The sequence below is a fragment of the Stigmatopora argus genome, chromosome 10, assembly GCF_051989625.1.
Source record: "Stigmatopora argus isolate UIUO_Sarg chromosome 10, RoL_Sarg_1.0, whole genome shotgun sequence".
NCBI lineage: Eukaryota > Metazoa > Chordata > Actinopteri > Syngnathiformes > Syngnathidae > Stigmatopora > Stigmatopora argus.
The window spans coordinates 17116652-17131111 of NC_135396.1; the positions used below are offsets into that span (position 1 = coordinate 17116652).

Below are 14460 nucleotides of genomic sequence, written 5' to 3' on the forward strand. Positions count from 1 at the left end.
GAGAAGATGCGGTAATTTTTATGGATGTAAAGAGAAACCAGGTAACATATACATATTTATTTAACAAAAGGCACAAATACAACGCGATTACAGGTAAGTAATTACAAATTCACTGCTGAAAATCAAGTGACACGTCCCTGTTGTAGCTGTCCTCGCCATTCACATCACCTTCTGCATCAGCGTCGAGTGTCTGAGTGAGTTCACCTTCATTGTCGCCAGCATTGGCTCGCTCTTGCTGGAGAAGTTGCAAGCCAGTCTGAATCGGGCCGTCTGACCTGAAACAATGGATTCGCCAATCCTCCGAGCTGTCGAGAGCGTTGGTCAGTCCGCATCCCTTGAACGATTTGATGATTAGATCCTTCAGCAGCTGATCCCAAGCATCGACATTCCATTTCAAATAAACTTCCATTGTTGGTGCTCGCATGTTGCCAAATTTAGTGTATGTAGCTCTTCTCGCCATGCAACATCCAGTTCTCGTAGAACTGTCGGAGTTTGGCCTTGAATGGGTCATTCCAGTAGACCTCTGGCGGCCTGTATAAATTTGGTGCAGCCTCCTGGAATCACGGCCAGATCAATATGTCTTCAATTCCTTCTTGGTGGCATCGCTAATGGGACAACAGTATGAATCCCAGGCAAGAAGGCGCTTGCCATCTGACCACTTTCTCAGGTTGAGAAAAACCTCTATTTCACCGGCATGCCGCTCTATTTTTCAAACTTTCCCCCGTAGTGACGTTCAATTAGAGGTGCCGTGAAATTAGAGAGTGCTGTTCTATTTTTCAATTCTTCCACCAAGGTGCCGTTTTATTAGAGGTGCCGTTCAAATAGAGGTGCCGCTGAAATAGAGGTTTTACGGTATATATATATTTTTACATTTCTCCATACTTGACCTTGCTGGGGTTGAAAGTCGCGACAAATGGACGTCGTTTTGGGGGGTATACCGGCTTTCGCGAGTATGACGTTTATTTTTAGGGACAAAAAACAAAATATATTTATTCTAATTATTAGAATAAATTTATTTTATTGTTCTAAATTGGAAGACTATTGTGATTTTGATATATGAGAATCTAATAAGAGAATCTCATGTCAAGATCACAATAATCTTCCAATTTAGAACTAAAATATTAATGTTAGGTTTGGTTTGGATTGTCATTTCATTTTTGCCTCCGTGTGCGTATGTTCACTTTTTACCCTTGATTGTCCCTCCTCTCTGGCCCTTCCCTCTTGTTTCCAGCTGTGTGTCATTGACAATCATTTCCGGTCTTGTCTATTTAAACCTCACGGATTGTTTGTTATTTGTTGGACCGTATGATTTGGTACCCGGACATTTCGTCGACGGACAGTATGTCGACGGACACTTCGTCGACCGGACAAGTCGTCGCTGACACTTCGTCGCCAGACAGTTCGTCTAACCTTAACCACTATTAAAGAAGACATAGGAAATTCACATATTCTTTATTAAAGAAAATAAAACAGCAAAAACTCGCTCGACAACACCAACACATTAACATTTGGGCGTGTGCGTACTAAATGGGCTCGTCTCTAAACACTACGCACGAAACGGGGTTCCTACGTTGAGCGCTCCATTTTTTAAATAAAAGGCAATAAATAAAATTATTTTATTAAAAAGAAGACAAAGGAAATTCGGTTCCTCGGGGGGCACTGAGTGACTCCACTAAATTACTATTAACTGTTTAGTTTTTAATCGAGAATTGATGTGGCTACGATTCTGTAACGCAGTCCCCTGGACGCGTGTCGCAGTCCCCTGGACGCGAGTCACATTTAAAAAATGGACCTCACGTGCAATGCCCCTTCAACAAACGCAGACATTCACGTGGACTTACCAGATATGACTCCAGATGTCCCTTTCAGAGTGTTAGCCGTCAACCGTCGAGAACCAAGTCGCCTCGTCGAATAATCCAGCCCGTAAAAGGGTATTTAAGCGCCGTGCACGGTCTTTCCAGATATCGAACGGAAGCGACCTGGATTCTGCTCCGGTATCTTGGCCACAGGCTCGAAGGACCAAAATGATAGGTTCATCCAATTGTAGGTTTATCCTTAGGTTTTTCCGTATTCAGCTTTCAATAAAAAGGCATCTGTAGTCACATCCACATTTAATTCTTGCAAGAGAGAATACATCCATCCGCGTCTCCGGCCAAGATCATTCTAACCACTCGAAGTCCGTTTCGCTAATTAAATCATAAGATTTTCACGCCATGCCCCACAGAAGTCTAAACATTCGTAGAGTCTCATAACAATTTCGTACAGTTATCAAAACAATGTAGGACCTGTTGAATCTTCCCAAGCGAGTTTCGATGCGAACCCTTCAGCGAAGAGGGGCTTCCCAAAACAGTCCTCGGTTCCCAAGAGCGCTTGTTGTGAGTCCATCTTCCGAAGCCGTAAACAGTCCTCAGTTCCCAAGAGCACCTGTCCTGAGTCCTCCTTCCGAAGCCGAAAACAGTCCTCAGTTCCCAAGCAGTTCGCAGTTCCCAAGAGCAATTGTTTTGAGACCTCTCCCTGCCCATGGCCATTCCCTGCCCTCTCGATGTGAACCACAGTTCTTACTTTAGCAAGGCATGCATTAAAATGGCTTTATTAATGCCAATAACTCTAACATAAAAGCACAGCGTTCAACACATATATATATTGTTTAATATTGTTACACATTCAGGATGAGCATTACTATTCCTAATAAGCAAATATATTGATTAATATAGTAAGCATGTTTATAATAAGGCTTTCTATTCCTAAGTAAGCATTGCAAACACATTTATAATAATGATTTTCCCAACATACTTTATCTCTGACTTTGATATAGACACACGTTTGATTTTAAATCAAGCAATCTATTGTCCTTTCAAAGAGCAAATTCTATTGACTCAATTAATAGGAGCGAATGGGCCTGTTCTTAAGATGGCCGACAAGCGACGACGTCTCGCTCCGTTGCCTCACAACGCGCATCGGAAATCTAGTCTGTATACACCAGGGGTCGGGAACCTTTTTGATGGAAAGAGCCATAAACAATTCATATTTTCAAATATTATTCCTTGAGAGCCATACTCAGAATTTAAAAGTATAAATATATGAAAGTGTGCATTTTTTAGTAATTTCACCACTTTTAAAGTAAGAAAAAGTATATGAAATCTTTTGACAACATTTTTTCACTGTTGCTAATCAATGAGAGTATGTATGCAGAAGTGTAATGAAAAAAAAATATTAAAAAGGCGCTAGAAGTTATGTCAACGCCACTGAACCGACGTGATGCTCCTATTGATTTGTACGGGGCTCAGCTCTCTCACCAGCAGTTTCCCTATTTTACCTCACTGGTTAGCGGAGAGCCAGATGCACCAGTTAAAAGAGCCACATATGGCTCCCGAGCCATAGGTTCCCTACCCCTGGTATACACGATACCTATGGGAATACCAAGCAAAAAAAAGGAAGACGACGAAGAATATGTGAATTTCCTTTGTCTTCTTTTGAATAAAATTTGTAATAAAATAATTTTATTTATTGCCTTTTATTTTAAAAATGGAGCGCTCAACGTAGGAACCCCGTTTCGTGCGTAGTGTGTTTAGAGACTAGCCCATTTGGTACGCGGTCGATTGGTCGCCGGTCTTTTGGTCACCGGTCTTTTGGTCACGGTCTTTAGGTCGCCCGGAAGTTTGGTCGTCGTCTTTTGGGTCGCCGGTCTTTTTTGTCGCCGGTCTTTGGGTCGTCTTTTGGTCGCCTGATCGGCTACTGCCATCTACTGTCAATTTATTAAATAGCAGATGGTGTTTTTATTGAAGCAGTCCAATGAACCTTCATTCTCTCTGGAGAACTTGCAATGTTGAAATACTTTAGATTAGATGGTCATTTTTATCAAACAAATAAAAGTATTAGTATACTTTTAGTTAGACAGTATTTAGATCGTTTCAACAGTATTTAGACTAAATACTGTTGAAACGATCTAAATACTGTTGAAACGATCTAAATACTGTAACTAAAAGTATACTAATACTTTTATTTGTTTGATACTGTTGAAACGATCTAAATACTGTCTAACTAAAAGTATACTAATACTTTTATTTGTTTGATACTGTTGAAACGATCTAAATACTGTAACTAAAAGTATACTAATACTTTTATTTGTTTGATAAAAATGACCATCTAATCTAAAGTATTTCAACATTGCAAGTTCTCCCAGAGAGAATGAAGATTCATTGGACGCCTATGTCAGTCAATGGCAGCAGCCGATGTGTTAAATGAGTGCTATTATTGATATTTTGATATTAGATATTTAGATCGTTTCAACAGTATTTAGAGTCTAAATACTGTTGAAACGATCTAAATACTGTCTAACTAAAAGTATACTTATACTTTTATTTGTTTGATAAAAATGACCATCTAATCTAAAGTATTTCAACATTGCAAGTTCTCCAGAGAGAATGAAGGTTCATTGGACTGCTTCAATAAAAACACCATCTGCTATTTAATAAATTGACAGTAGATGGCTGTAGCCGATCAGGCGACCAAAAGACGACCCAAAGACCGGCGACAAAAAAGACCGGCGACCCAAAAGACGACGACCAAACTTCCGGGCGACCTAAAGACCGGTGACCAAAAGACCGGCGACCAATCGACCGCACCCGAGCCCATTTAGTACGCACACGCCCAAATGTTAATGTTTGTGTTGTCAAGCGAGTTTTTGCTGTTTTATTTTCTTTAATGAAGAATATGTGAATTTCCTTTGTCTTCTTTAATAGTGGTTACGTTTAGGCGAACTGACTGGCGACGAAGTGTCCGGCGACGAAGCGTCCGTTCGACGAAACGGCCGTTTGACGAAACATCCGGGGACGAAGTGTCCGTCGACGAAACGTCCGTTGACGAAACGTCCGTCGACGAAACGTCCGGTCACAGTCTGATTTACTCGCTTCGTTTCCACGTTGCCTATTTCCAAGTCTCCTCGTGTTGTCTCTGTCCGGTTTGATTCTGTAACTCCTGTTATTTTCTTTGCCTCCAGTTATTAAAGTTTCGTTTGAGCAATCATTCCATTGTCCATTGCCTGCTTCCCTGCAATTGGGTCCAACTCCGCGTTTCCACGCATGACGTCACCAACGACGTCCCCAACGACGCAACAATTAAAGAACAATAACACAAATATAATACACTTATATTAAATACTAAAAAATAATTAAACAATAAATGCAATAGTTTTTTTAAAAATGTTATTTCATTTTTTATTTTATTTTTGTAATTTATGTTCCCAAGCCGCAGTATAAGGATGAAAGAGCCGGATGCGGCTCCGGAGCCATGGGTTGCCGACCCCTGACCTAGCTATATCTCATTATATATGTATTTTATAATCGAGGAATTTGAGTTTTTATTGGAGATGTGGTGTGTGCATTCAATTTTCTTTGGTTTATGCAGAATCAGCTGAGAAGTTGTTTGACTTGGTGGATAACTTTGCGGAGAGTGCCAAAAGGAAGGCTGCTGTGTGGCCACTTCAGATCATTCTTCTGATCCTCTGCCCGGAGATCACGCACACAATTTCCAAAGACACCGTGGAAGATAGTAAGGCCAACAAGGTGAGAAGGGGAAGGCAATTCCAAAATACTTTACTCACTGATTATTGGCTCACGTGCATTTCTGTTAATCCCTGCAGAAACTGTTTCTGGACAGTTTGCGGAAAGCTTTAGCCGGTCAGGGTGGCAGCAAACAGCTGATGGAGAGCGCTGCTATTGCCTGTGTAAAACTGTGTAAAGCTTCAACTTATATTAACTGGGAGGATCATTCAACCATTTTTCTCCTTGTCCAGTCCATTGTCATGGATCTCAAGGTTTGAGTATTTAAGTTTCTCCTTTTTCTCCATTTGCTGAGAGTAGGAATAGTTTTTGTTTACCACTGTGAGAAAGCCAGCAAGTTTACGTTATATACAACAACCATACTCTATCACAAGTAATTTAGTTTATATGATTCAAGCATACTCCGGGTTCCTCCCACAGCCCAAAAAACATGCATGGTAGGCTGATTGGACACTCTAAATTGCCCCTAGGTAAGGGTGTGAGTGTGCATAGTTGTCCGTCTCATTGTGACCTGCGATCGGCTGGCCATCGATTCGGGTGTCCCCCGCCTCTGGCCCGGAGTCAGCTGGGATAGGCTCCAGCACCCCCTGCGACCCTAATGAGTATAAAAGCGGTTCAGAAAATGAGATGAGATGATTAAAAGAGATGGTGCAAACGTATGTACAGTATGCAAAAAAGGAATGTATTATATATACAGAAGCAGGAGTATGCCTTTTCGGAAAAAGTAAGGGAAACTGACTGTCAATTTCAAAAGAAAGGCTGACGAATTTTACCTACTTAAGCAATGTTTGGGTGTTATTTTTGGTAAAACACTGTAAACCAACATGAAAATATGAAGAAAATAAAAACTCACAATAGCGGTGCTGTTGCGTAGTTCATGCAACTAACTTCAAGTGGAAATGACTTAGAAGAAGCACTCCAGTGTGGTTTCCAGGTGCACACACACTGATCCATCCATAAATCTTGCTTTATAAGGATTAAAGAATAGTTCGTGTGATTTATGAATAGGTGGATGTTTTATAACTCCCGTCACGACAGAAAAAAAAGTGTTCCAGGGAGCACCTAGAAACTCGATGGTGGAATTTTTTCCGAAAAAGATGTTTGTAAACGACGTGGAAAGGCGTTGTACCTTACAAGTAAATTGGGTCAGCGCAGCCAGCAGCATCGTGTCTCGCTGAGTCTTCCCGTAACGCTAGGGGAACAAATGTGTTTCGGAGAGCACCGGGAAACTCGCTGGCGGAATTTGTTCCGAAAATGACGTTTGTAAATGACGTGGAAAGGTGTCCGACGTTACGACCAATCAGGCACGCGGTGGTGCGTTTAGGGCACATCATGTAAAAACAACGATTCATACATCAACTCTGTTTTCAGCTTTAACAAATAAAAATTGAGTTCCTCACTTAGAGAAGTTGAACAAATTCAATCACTCGTCTATTAGGATCCGACAGCTGTTTCGGTCCACCATAAAAAATTCAACTCTACGTTGCACAGTTTGGACAAACGTAGCGAGAGAATCTTAACATCCACATCCACACCCACACACCCACACACACACACACACACACACACACACACACACACACATACACACACTCACTCACTCACTCACTCACTCACTCACTCACTCACACACCCATGAATTACGCTTTATTAGGATTATAGACAACGGATAAAAGAGCAATACTGTTCAAAATTGATTTAGATTATTCCTGTGTCATTGATGATGATAAATGCCCAATTTTGTGACACTTTTCATCCCGCTGCTATGATTTTAAATTAGTTTTTCACTTTTGATCATCTTATTATCTTTTGAATATATTACCCAGTACACAGCTATACATTTGTCTTATAATGGTTGTATTTCGCCAGCCCACATTGATTACAGTCACACAAAATTCTGTGGAATTCACTATTTGTCAAGCCTCTTCATTCAAAGACATGGCTGTTTCTTATACCCAAGTAGTAACTTTTCAGAGCTGAGGCTGTTTTGGATTATAGATTTTTATGTAATGTACTTTAAATGTTTTATAACATGAATAAACAATACTGTAATGTATATCTCTATGATATGTTTTTTTCCTCAATAATTACTGATCCAATGTGAAACTAGAATAAGTTCATCCACATTTATGTCATGTAATCTAAGCCTCTTTTCCCACAAGGCTTTGCTGTTCAACCCAGCAAAACCCTTCTGGAGGGGAGCTGGCAGCCAAAATGCTGATGTTGACCTCATGATGGACTGCTTTGTCTCCTGTTTCCGCATCAATCCTCACAACAATCAGCAATTTAAGGTGGATTGATGATACATTCCATTCCTACTTATTAAATTATTTTCTTGTTGGAACTCTCAAGACCGATAATAAAACACACACCGTTAACAGACCAAATTCAGAAGGGGCACAATTAAGGGACGGCAAAAGCAGGGTCAGGCGAGGGGGTTCTCTAGATGATAGGCTGAAGAGCTTGGTGGAGAATGCAACATGAAAGCAAAAGAAAGATTCAGTCCCAAACACAATAGCATTTATTAATTGCTATCACAACTTTTTTTCAATTCAACGAGACAAGATTTAAAATGCTGTACTACTTTCAGCAAAAATGGAAAATGTTGATGGGGGAATTGTGACCACTGTTTCTCTTTTGGTACAAATATGCTTTTGTCAAGGACATGAAACTGTCAAGACGATTGCCATATTCCATGGCTAGGATCATGTTGTCATCAATCTCTGGGATACTTTGCTTCAAACTGTGAGCCATATTGAACGTTTCTTGCCGATTTCTTTAAGTACTAAGACCACGTTCTTCATCTCAATTGTCGTGATTGTTTTTGGGGAAATTAAAGTTCCACTTTGCTCCTCTGTGCAGTCCTGCCATCAATTACCCATCCAGGGAGCTCTGTTTTCGGATAAGAGGAATGATGTCAGCCCGCTGCCCGGACTTAGATGGAAATTGAACTTCCACGTTGCTCCTCCGCGGCGTCCAGCCATCTTAGTTGCCCAAAGGGTTCTATTTTCGGACCAGGGCGATGGCGTCCGTCGTAACGTCGCCCGGGGCTCGCATTTCTGGGGAAAAGCCACCTTCTTCGAGGCTCTCTGCTGTCCAGTTTGCTGAGGAAGCTCTATTTTCAAATAAGGGCCACGGTGTCCGCTGGAAGGTCGCACGTGGCTCGCATTTTTTATAAAAATCCACCCTCAGAGGCTCCCGGCCGCTCAGAAAGCTTTAATTTTGGATAAAATTGATGGCTGCTGCCCGCCATTTTTTGCTGAGTTGAGTGACAGGGAAGTGTCTTCCGCTTATGAGTTTCAGTGTCAATTTTCACATTTTTATGAACTTTTTTTATGCTTAATATAAAAAAAACAAGATGCGCTGAAGGATCACAGTACAGTGGTACCTCGTCATACGACCGCTCGTCATACAAAATGCTCGTCTTACGGGGGAAATTTCGATCGAATAATTCGCCCGTTATGCGGTAAAAAATTCGTGATGCGACCAAGCCAGGTCTTTTTTGCATATCTTTCGTGTATAACAATATTTACGAGCACGGAACTAATTAATTCAGATGAGTTTCTCATACGACCAGGAAACGCACAACACGCATGCAAAAAGAGGGCTTTCTGGGTAATGAAGTATACTCCTGCACACAAAACCATAGGCAATGGCAACCTTTCTCAGAATAAAACTTCATTACCCACAATCACTACGTAGGAAGCTCAGCCTTGTCATTTCCTGTTATTCTTTCTTAGGAAAGCTCCCGCGACAGTTTTTTAAAGACCATTTCTCGTTGGCAAGTGGTCGTGCGTTATCCTATTGTGAGGACATTTGTGTGCATCATTTTGGGAATATTTTGAAGGCAATACAACAGCAAACAGTCCATCGATAGCGAACGTGAGGCGTGGCAAACCGCCAACCCGAAAAACGAAGGTAACAAAAGATTACAACAAAATTATAATTCAGTTTTGTGTAAAGTTACATTAAACGTATGTTTGAGTGTCTGTATATATTAATCCAAGTTGATTTAAATTTGTTTGTTCCATTTACGAGTGCGTTGTCGTGGGAAAAAACAGGAACCCCCCGCCCACGCCCCCAAATGTCTCTGTCTCCCGTCGGCGAAATCTGCCCAATTTTAGTTAGATTAAACACATTTTATTACTATTGAACCACTAGTTATGTGTTACTTTGTTAATAGATGGCTAATTAGAAGAAATAAAACATTTTTTCCAATCCAATATCCTGTTTTTGGTGTTTTTTCAGAGGGCTGGAACGAATTAATTTGTTTTCCATTCATTTCAATGGAAAACGTCCGCTCGAGTTACGAGAATCTCGTCATACGAGTTCAGTTCCGGAACGGATTAAGCTCGTATCTCGAGGTACCACTGTATATGTAATAACCCAACCGACATGCAATAGGTTTTTGTGCGGCAACTCGGAACTAGAGGAGAACTAGCTCAGTTAGTCAGGATTAGCGACACGTCAAAATTGGGAAATGCATACTCACAGTGCGCCCCTGAGAAGTGGTTGTTTGCCTAGGCTTTATATGCAACCCCTTTGTTTTCTTGATATTCACAAGTCTTAATATATCTTTGTGTTGTCTTGTGAGCGTCTGCTGGAAACACCTGGCAGAGTCCTCCGTTAGGAGTTTAAATTCGCACCTCCAACAGAGCTTCTCTCATGTCCGGGAAGAGCCGGGGAACATTGAGTTCGAGTGGACCATATTCCTTGCCTCTATTGCTGAGGTGCAGACTGGAGCTGCGGCCGCAAGGTGGTTGGTGCCTGTTCTGTCGGCAACCCCAGCCATAGTGGGCCTTTTTGGTCCGTGGGTCTCTGGAGGCAGCTGACGGGTACTGGCTAGCCAATCGGCACGCGGCTCTGGTGGTCTCTGAAGCAAAATCCCGGACGTGGGAGGAGTTCATTGAAGCCAATGAGAATCTGGGTGGTTTCAAGGAAATTTTGGTCCACCATCCGACGTCTCAGGAGGGGAAACAGTGTATAGTGGGAATGGGGGGCTGCTCACATCGACTCGTGAATCGGTGGGCCGAATACATTCAAGACCTCCTTAACTCCACCAACACGATTAAGTATCTTGGGGTCTTGTTCATGTGTGAAGGAACAATGGAACAGGAGATTGAAAGATGGATCAGTGCGGCATCTGCAGTGATGCGGACTGGACTCTACATCGGTCCGTCATGGTGAAGGAGCTGAGTTGAAACACGAAGCTCTCGATTTACCGGTCGATCTACGTTCGTACCCTCATATATGGTCACAAGCTGTGGGTCATGACCCAAAGAACAAAATCCCATACATAAGCGCCTGAAATGGGTTTCCTTCGCAGGATGTCAGGACTCTCCTTTTTAGATAGGGTGAGAAGCCTGGTCATCCTGGAGAGACTCAGAGTAGAGCCGCTGTTTCTCTGCATTGAGCAGAGCCAGTTGGCTTGGGGATCTGATTAGGATCCCTCCTGGAAGCCTCCTTTTTGAGATGTTATAGGCTTGTCTCACCGGAATGAGGCCACAGGGCCGTCCCAGGACACGCTGTGGAGACTGTCTGCTGGATGAAGTGGCTGGAGAGAGGGAAGTCTGGGCTTCTCTGCTGCCCGGAGACCCGACCTCGGATGGACGAAAAAGATGAATATGAAGTTTAGTCAATATGATTTGCCACATTGCAATTAAAATTAGAATTTGCGAGACTGATTTCCGAGGTGACCAGAAACTCACCTCATATTCAATAAAATAAGAGCAAGAAAAGAGCAGTCTTGTCAAATATAGAAGTTTGTCCGCCCCTATTCTAAACGAAAATAAACTTCAAAATCCTAACGAAAACAACCTTTTGTTTTTTCGGTCTGCAACACTCGTGTGCGGTCGTTTGGTCGCCGGTCTTTTGGTCGCCGGACTTTTGGTCGCGGTCTTTTGGTCGCCCGGAACCGAACAACGGGCGACCAAAAGACCAGCGACATAACAAGGTAAAACAACACGTCTACACATCAATAAAAGCCAACAATGGCGCTGAGCAGTTTCACTGTGCGGACATGTGTGTATAAGAGTTTGTATGTACATGAGTTGTCCCCTTAGGAAGGGACGTCAGTCAGGGTCTTAACAAGTTCTCCAACAAAACACAATAAAAGTACGGGCAATTTGGAGCTTTTCTTTAGCCTAATAATTAATAGGGCATTAAGTATGACTAAATAATAATTCACAGTTTGTATTTAGGGAATTTGAGCAACGATTTAAATGGTAATTATCAATAACCTTCTGTGCGACCAAAAGACCGGCGACCAAACGAGCAAGTACCTGCAACACTAGTTGTGCGATGAAAAGCACTTGAGTGACGGTGTGATACTTAGGCGGTGCAGTGTTAACAGATTGGGCGAAATTCCCACTGAACTGAGTGGGTTATATTTACGGTCTGATTGCCTTGTAGTCTTTTTGATCTGGTAACCCTTGGGTGCACCTTGCCAGTGGCTCATGGTCTCCATACTTGAGCGTCGACGGTGCCTCGTGTCCATCAGATTTAAAACTTTAATATTTATTTTTGGGAAGGACCGGCATTGGATGGCTTGTGGACCGGTATCGGTTTGCGGATCGGTGGTTGAGGACTGATGCTTTCTTTAGTCAAGTAATTCAAATTTTTGATGACCATTTTTTTATTTGAAGGTCTGTTTGGCTTCCTCGTCTCCTTCCACCTTCCACTTTGTCCTCGTCAACTCTTTGCACAGAATAATAACCAATGTAAGTATCCAGTGGGCCATTTGACTCTGCTTTGTCATATTTTTTGTCATGGAACTTTTGGTTTGTTTACTGATTCTGTGGTTTCATGCAGTCTCATCTGGACTGGTGGCCCAAGATCGATGCCGTGTATTGCTACTCTGGAGAGCTTCGCTTTATGTTCTCAGACACCCTCAACAGAGTTGTCCAAAGCACCCACGCTCCTCTACGCATGACATCGGTGAGTACACAGTTATGGAAGGTAGAGAATAACCCAAAAAGTTTTTCTTCTGGTTTCAAATGCAATTCCTAAGAAACTCAATTTAATTTTGACAGGGCAGAAAATACCGAAACATACCGTATTTTCACGCCTATTTGGCGCATCGTTTCTTACGCCGCAGTGTCAGTAACGAGTGCTATTTCTGTATTTTAGACACACAAAGCACGCACCATTTCATTAGACGCATGTATATTTTATATTTCATATGGATTAAGATCAAAACGCGATAGCGCTGGCTACCGGAAGCAGCTTATTTCCGGGTTCCGGTGCGCAGTGACTGCTGGGAAATATAGTTCGTGGGCGCTACACCCACACGCTAAAAACACGCTTTAAAAAGGCAACGAAAGCAAAACTGAGTTCGGTAGTGCTTTATTTGGAGATTTTACAATTTACTCAAGACATCATCACCTTCAAATCCCTCAAACTCCTCATCTTCTGTGTCAGAATTAAACAATTGCCCGAACGAGCCTTCCAAATAGCCGGGTCCCCCCCTCTCTTCGTTATCAGAGTCACCGTCATTTCCATGTGGCTCCTTAGAAATTATGCCGGCTTTGGCAAAAGCTCGAACAACCGTGCAAGCAGACACGTTCGCCCAGGCGGCAACGATCCATTGATAAATCGTAGCGTAAGAAGCCCGGCGCTGCCTGCCACTTTTCGTGAAGCTGTGTTCGCCAGCAATCATCCACTGCCACCACGCCGCTCGTAACTTTGATTTGAAAGCCCGGTTGATGCCGATGTCCAGCGGCTGTAATTCTTTGGTCAAGCCTCCGGGAATGACGGCCAGCTCTGAGTTCATTTTCATGATCTGGTTTTTAACTGTTGCTGTCAGATGAGCACGCATGGAGTCGCAAATCAAAACAGACGGCGAGCTGTGAAAAAATCCATCTGGTCGCTTGACATAAATGTCACGTAACCATTCTCGCATTTTCTCCTCATCCATCCAGCCTTTTGGATTCACCTTCACGATGATGCCGGCTGGAAACTTCTTTAGGCAGAGTCTTTCGCTTGAAGATCACCATTGGTGGTAGCTTCTGCCCATTAGCATGGCAAGCGAGAACGACAGTAAAAGCCGACTTCTCGTGCCCCGTTGTTCGTATCGCCACCATGCTGGTCCCCTTTCTCTCGACAGTGTGGTTCATCGGGATGTCGAAAGTCAGCGGCACCTCGTCCATGTTGATAATGTGGTTTGGCTGTATAAGTTTGTCGGCAATCAGCTTGGAGCAGTAGGTGCGGAAAGCGGCTAGCTTGTCAATGTAGTCCGCCGGGAGTTGCTGCGCCACGGTTGTCCTCACTCTGATCGCCAGATGATGCCGTTTCATAAAACGAAAGCACCACGACGGTCCTCCTTCGAAATGTTCAAGTTTCAAATCCTCCACGAGCGCTTTTGCCTTCAGTCGAATGGTGACTGTGGAGACGTTTCTCCCAGCTGCTCTCAAGTCAAGAATCCAGCGCTCAAGATGCTCTTCCAGGTCCGGCCACCTAGCTTTGCTCCCACGGAAACTCAGCTTCCTCTTGTTGACCTGGCGAAGCTTCTTCTCCTGCTTTCTCCATTTACGAATCATGGATTTGTTGATGTTGAATTTCCTCGCCGCTGCTCTGCTACCATGATCCACTGCATGATCGATGGTTAGAAGCTTGAACTGTGCTTCGTAAGAGTGCCTCTTTGTGGAAATATTCATTCTTTAGTTTGCAATTGAGCACATGCATCACTGTGCCCATACCAGCTGTATATATAGGAACCTTGTAGGGGCGTGGCTTTGGCGTCTTCTCCCACACACACCCTCCCAAGCCTTGCCCCTTGCCCCACCAACGTCCGCCTTCTCTCTATATATAAAGAGGGTATTCGCAGTTAGTGCTCAGTCAGGCTCCGGAGCTCTCTCGGCGCTCGGCCACGGCTGCCGCCGACGAGCGGGAGCGCGGCGGC

General features: G+C 43.1%; 1 protein-coding gene across 10 annotated transcripts in view; it reads left to right on the forward strand.

The window, feature by feature from the left end:
* nf1a (neurofibromin 1a) overlaps positions 1–14460 on the forward strand; it is a 278314-nt gene that overhangs the window by 36287 nt on the left and 227567 nt on the right. For all 10 annotated transcript variants that reach the window (XR_013303594.1, XM_077611678.1, XM_077611683.1 and 7 more), the window contains 5 exons: positions 5407–5564; positions 5642–5815; positions 7724–7852; positions 12206–12280; positions 12372–12497. Coding sequence is in view for 9 of the 10 variants with exons in the window: in XM_077611678.1 (XP_077467804.1) it covers positions 5407–5564; positions 5642–5815; positions 7724–7852; positions 12206–12280; positions 12372–12497 (662 nt within the window). In the remaining variant the exon portion in view is untranslated. The remainder of the gene's footprint in view (positions 1–5406; positions 5565–5641; positions 5816–7723; positions 7853–12205; positions 12281–12371; positions 12498–14460) is intronic.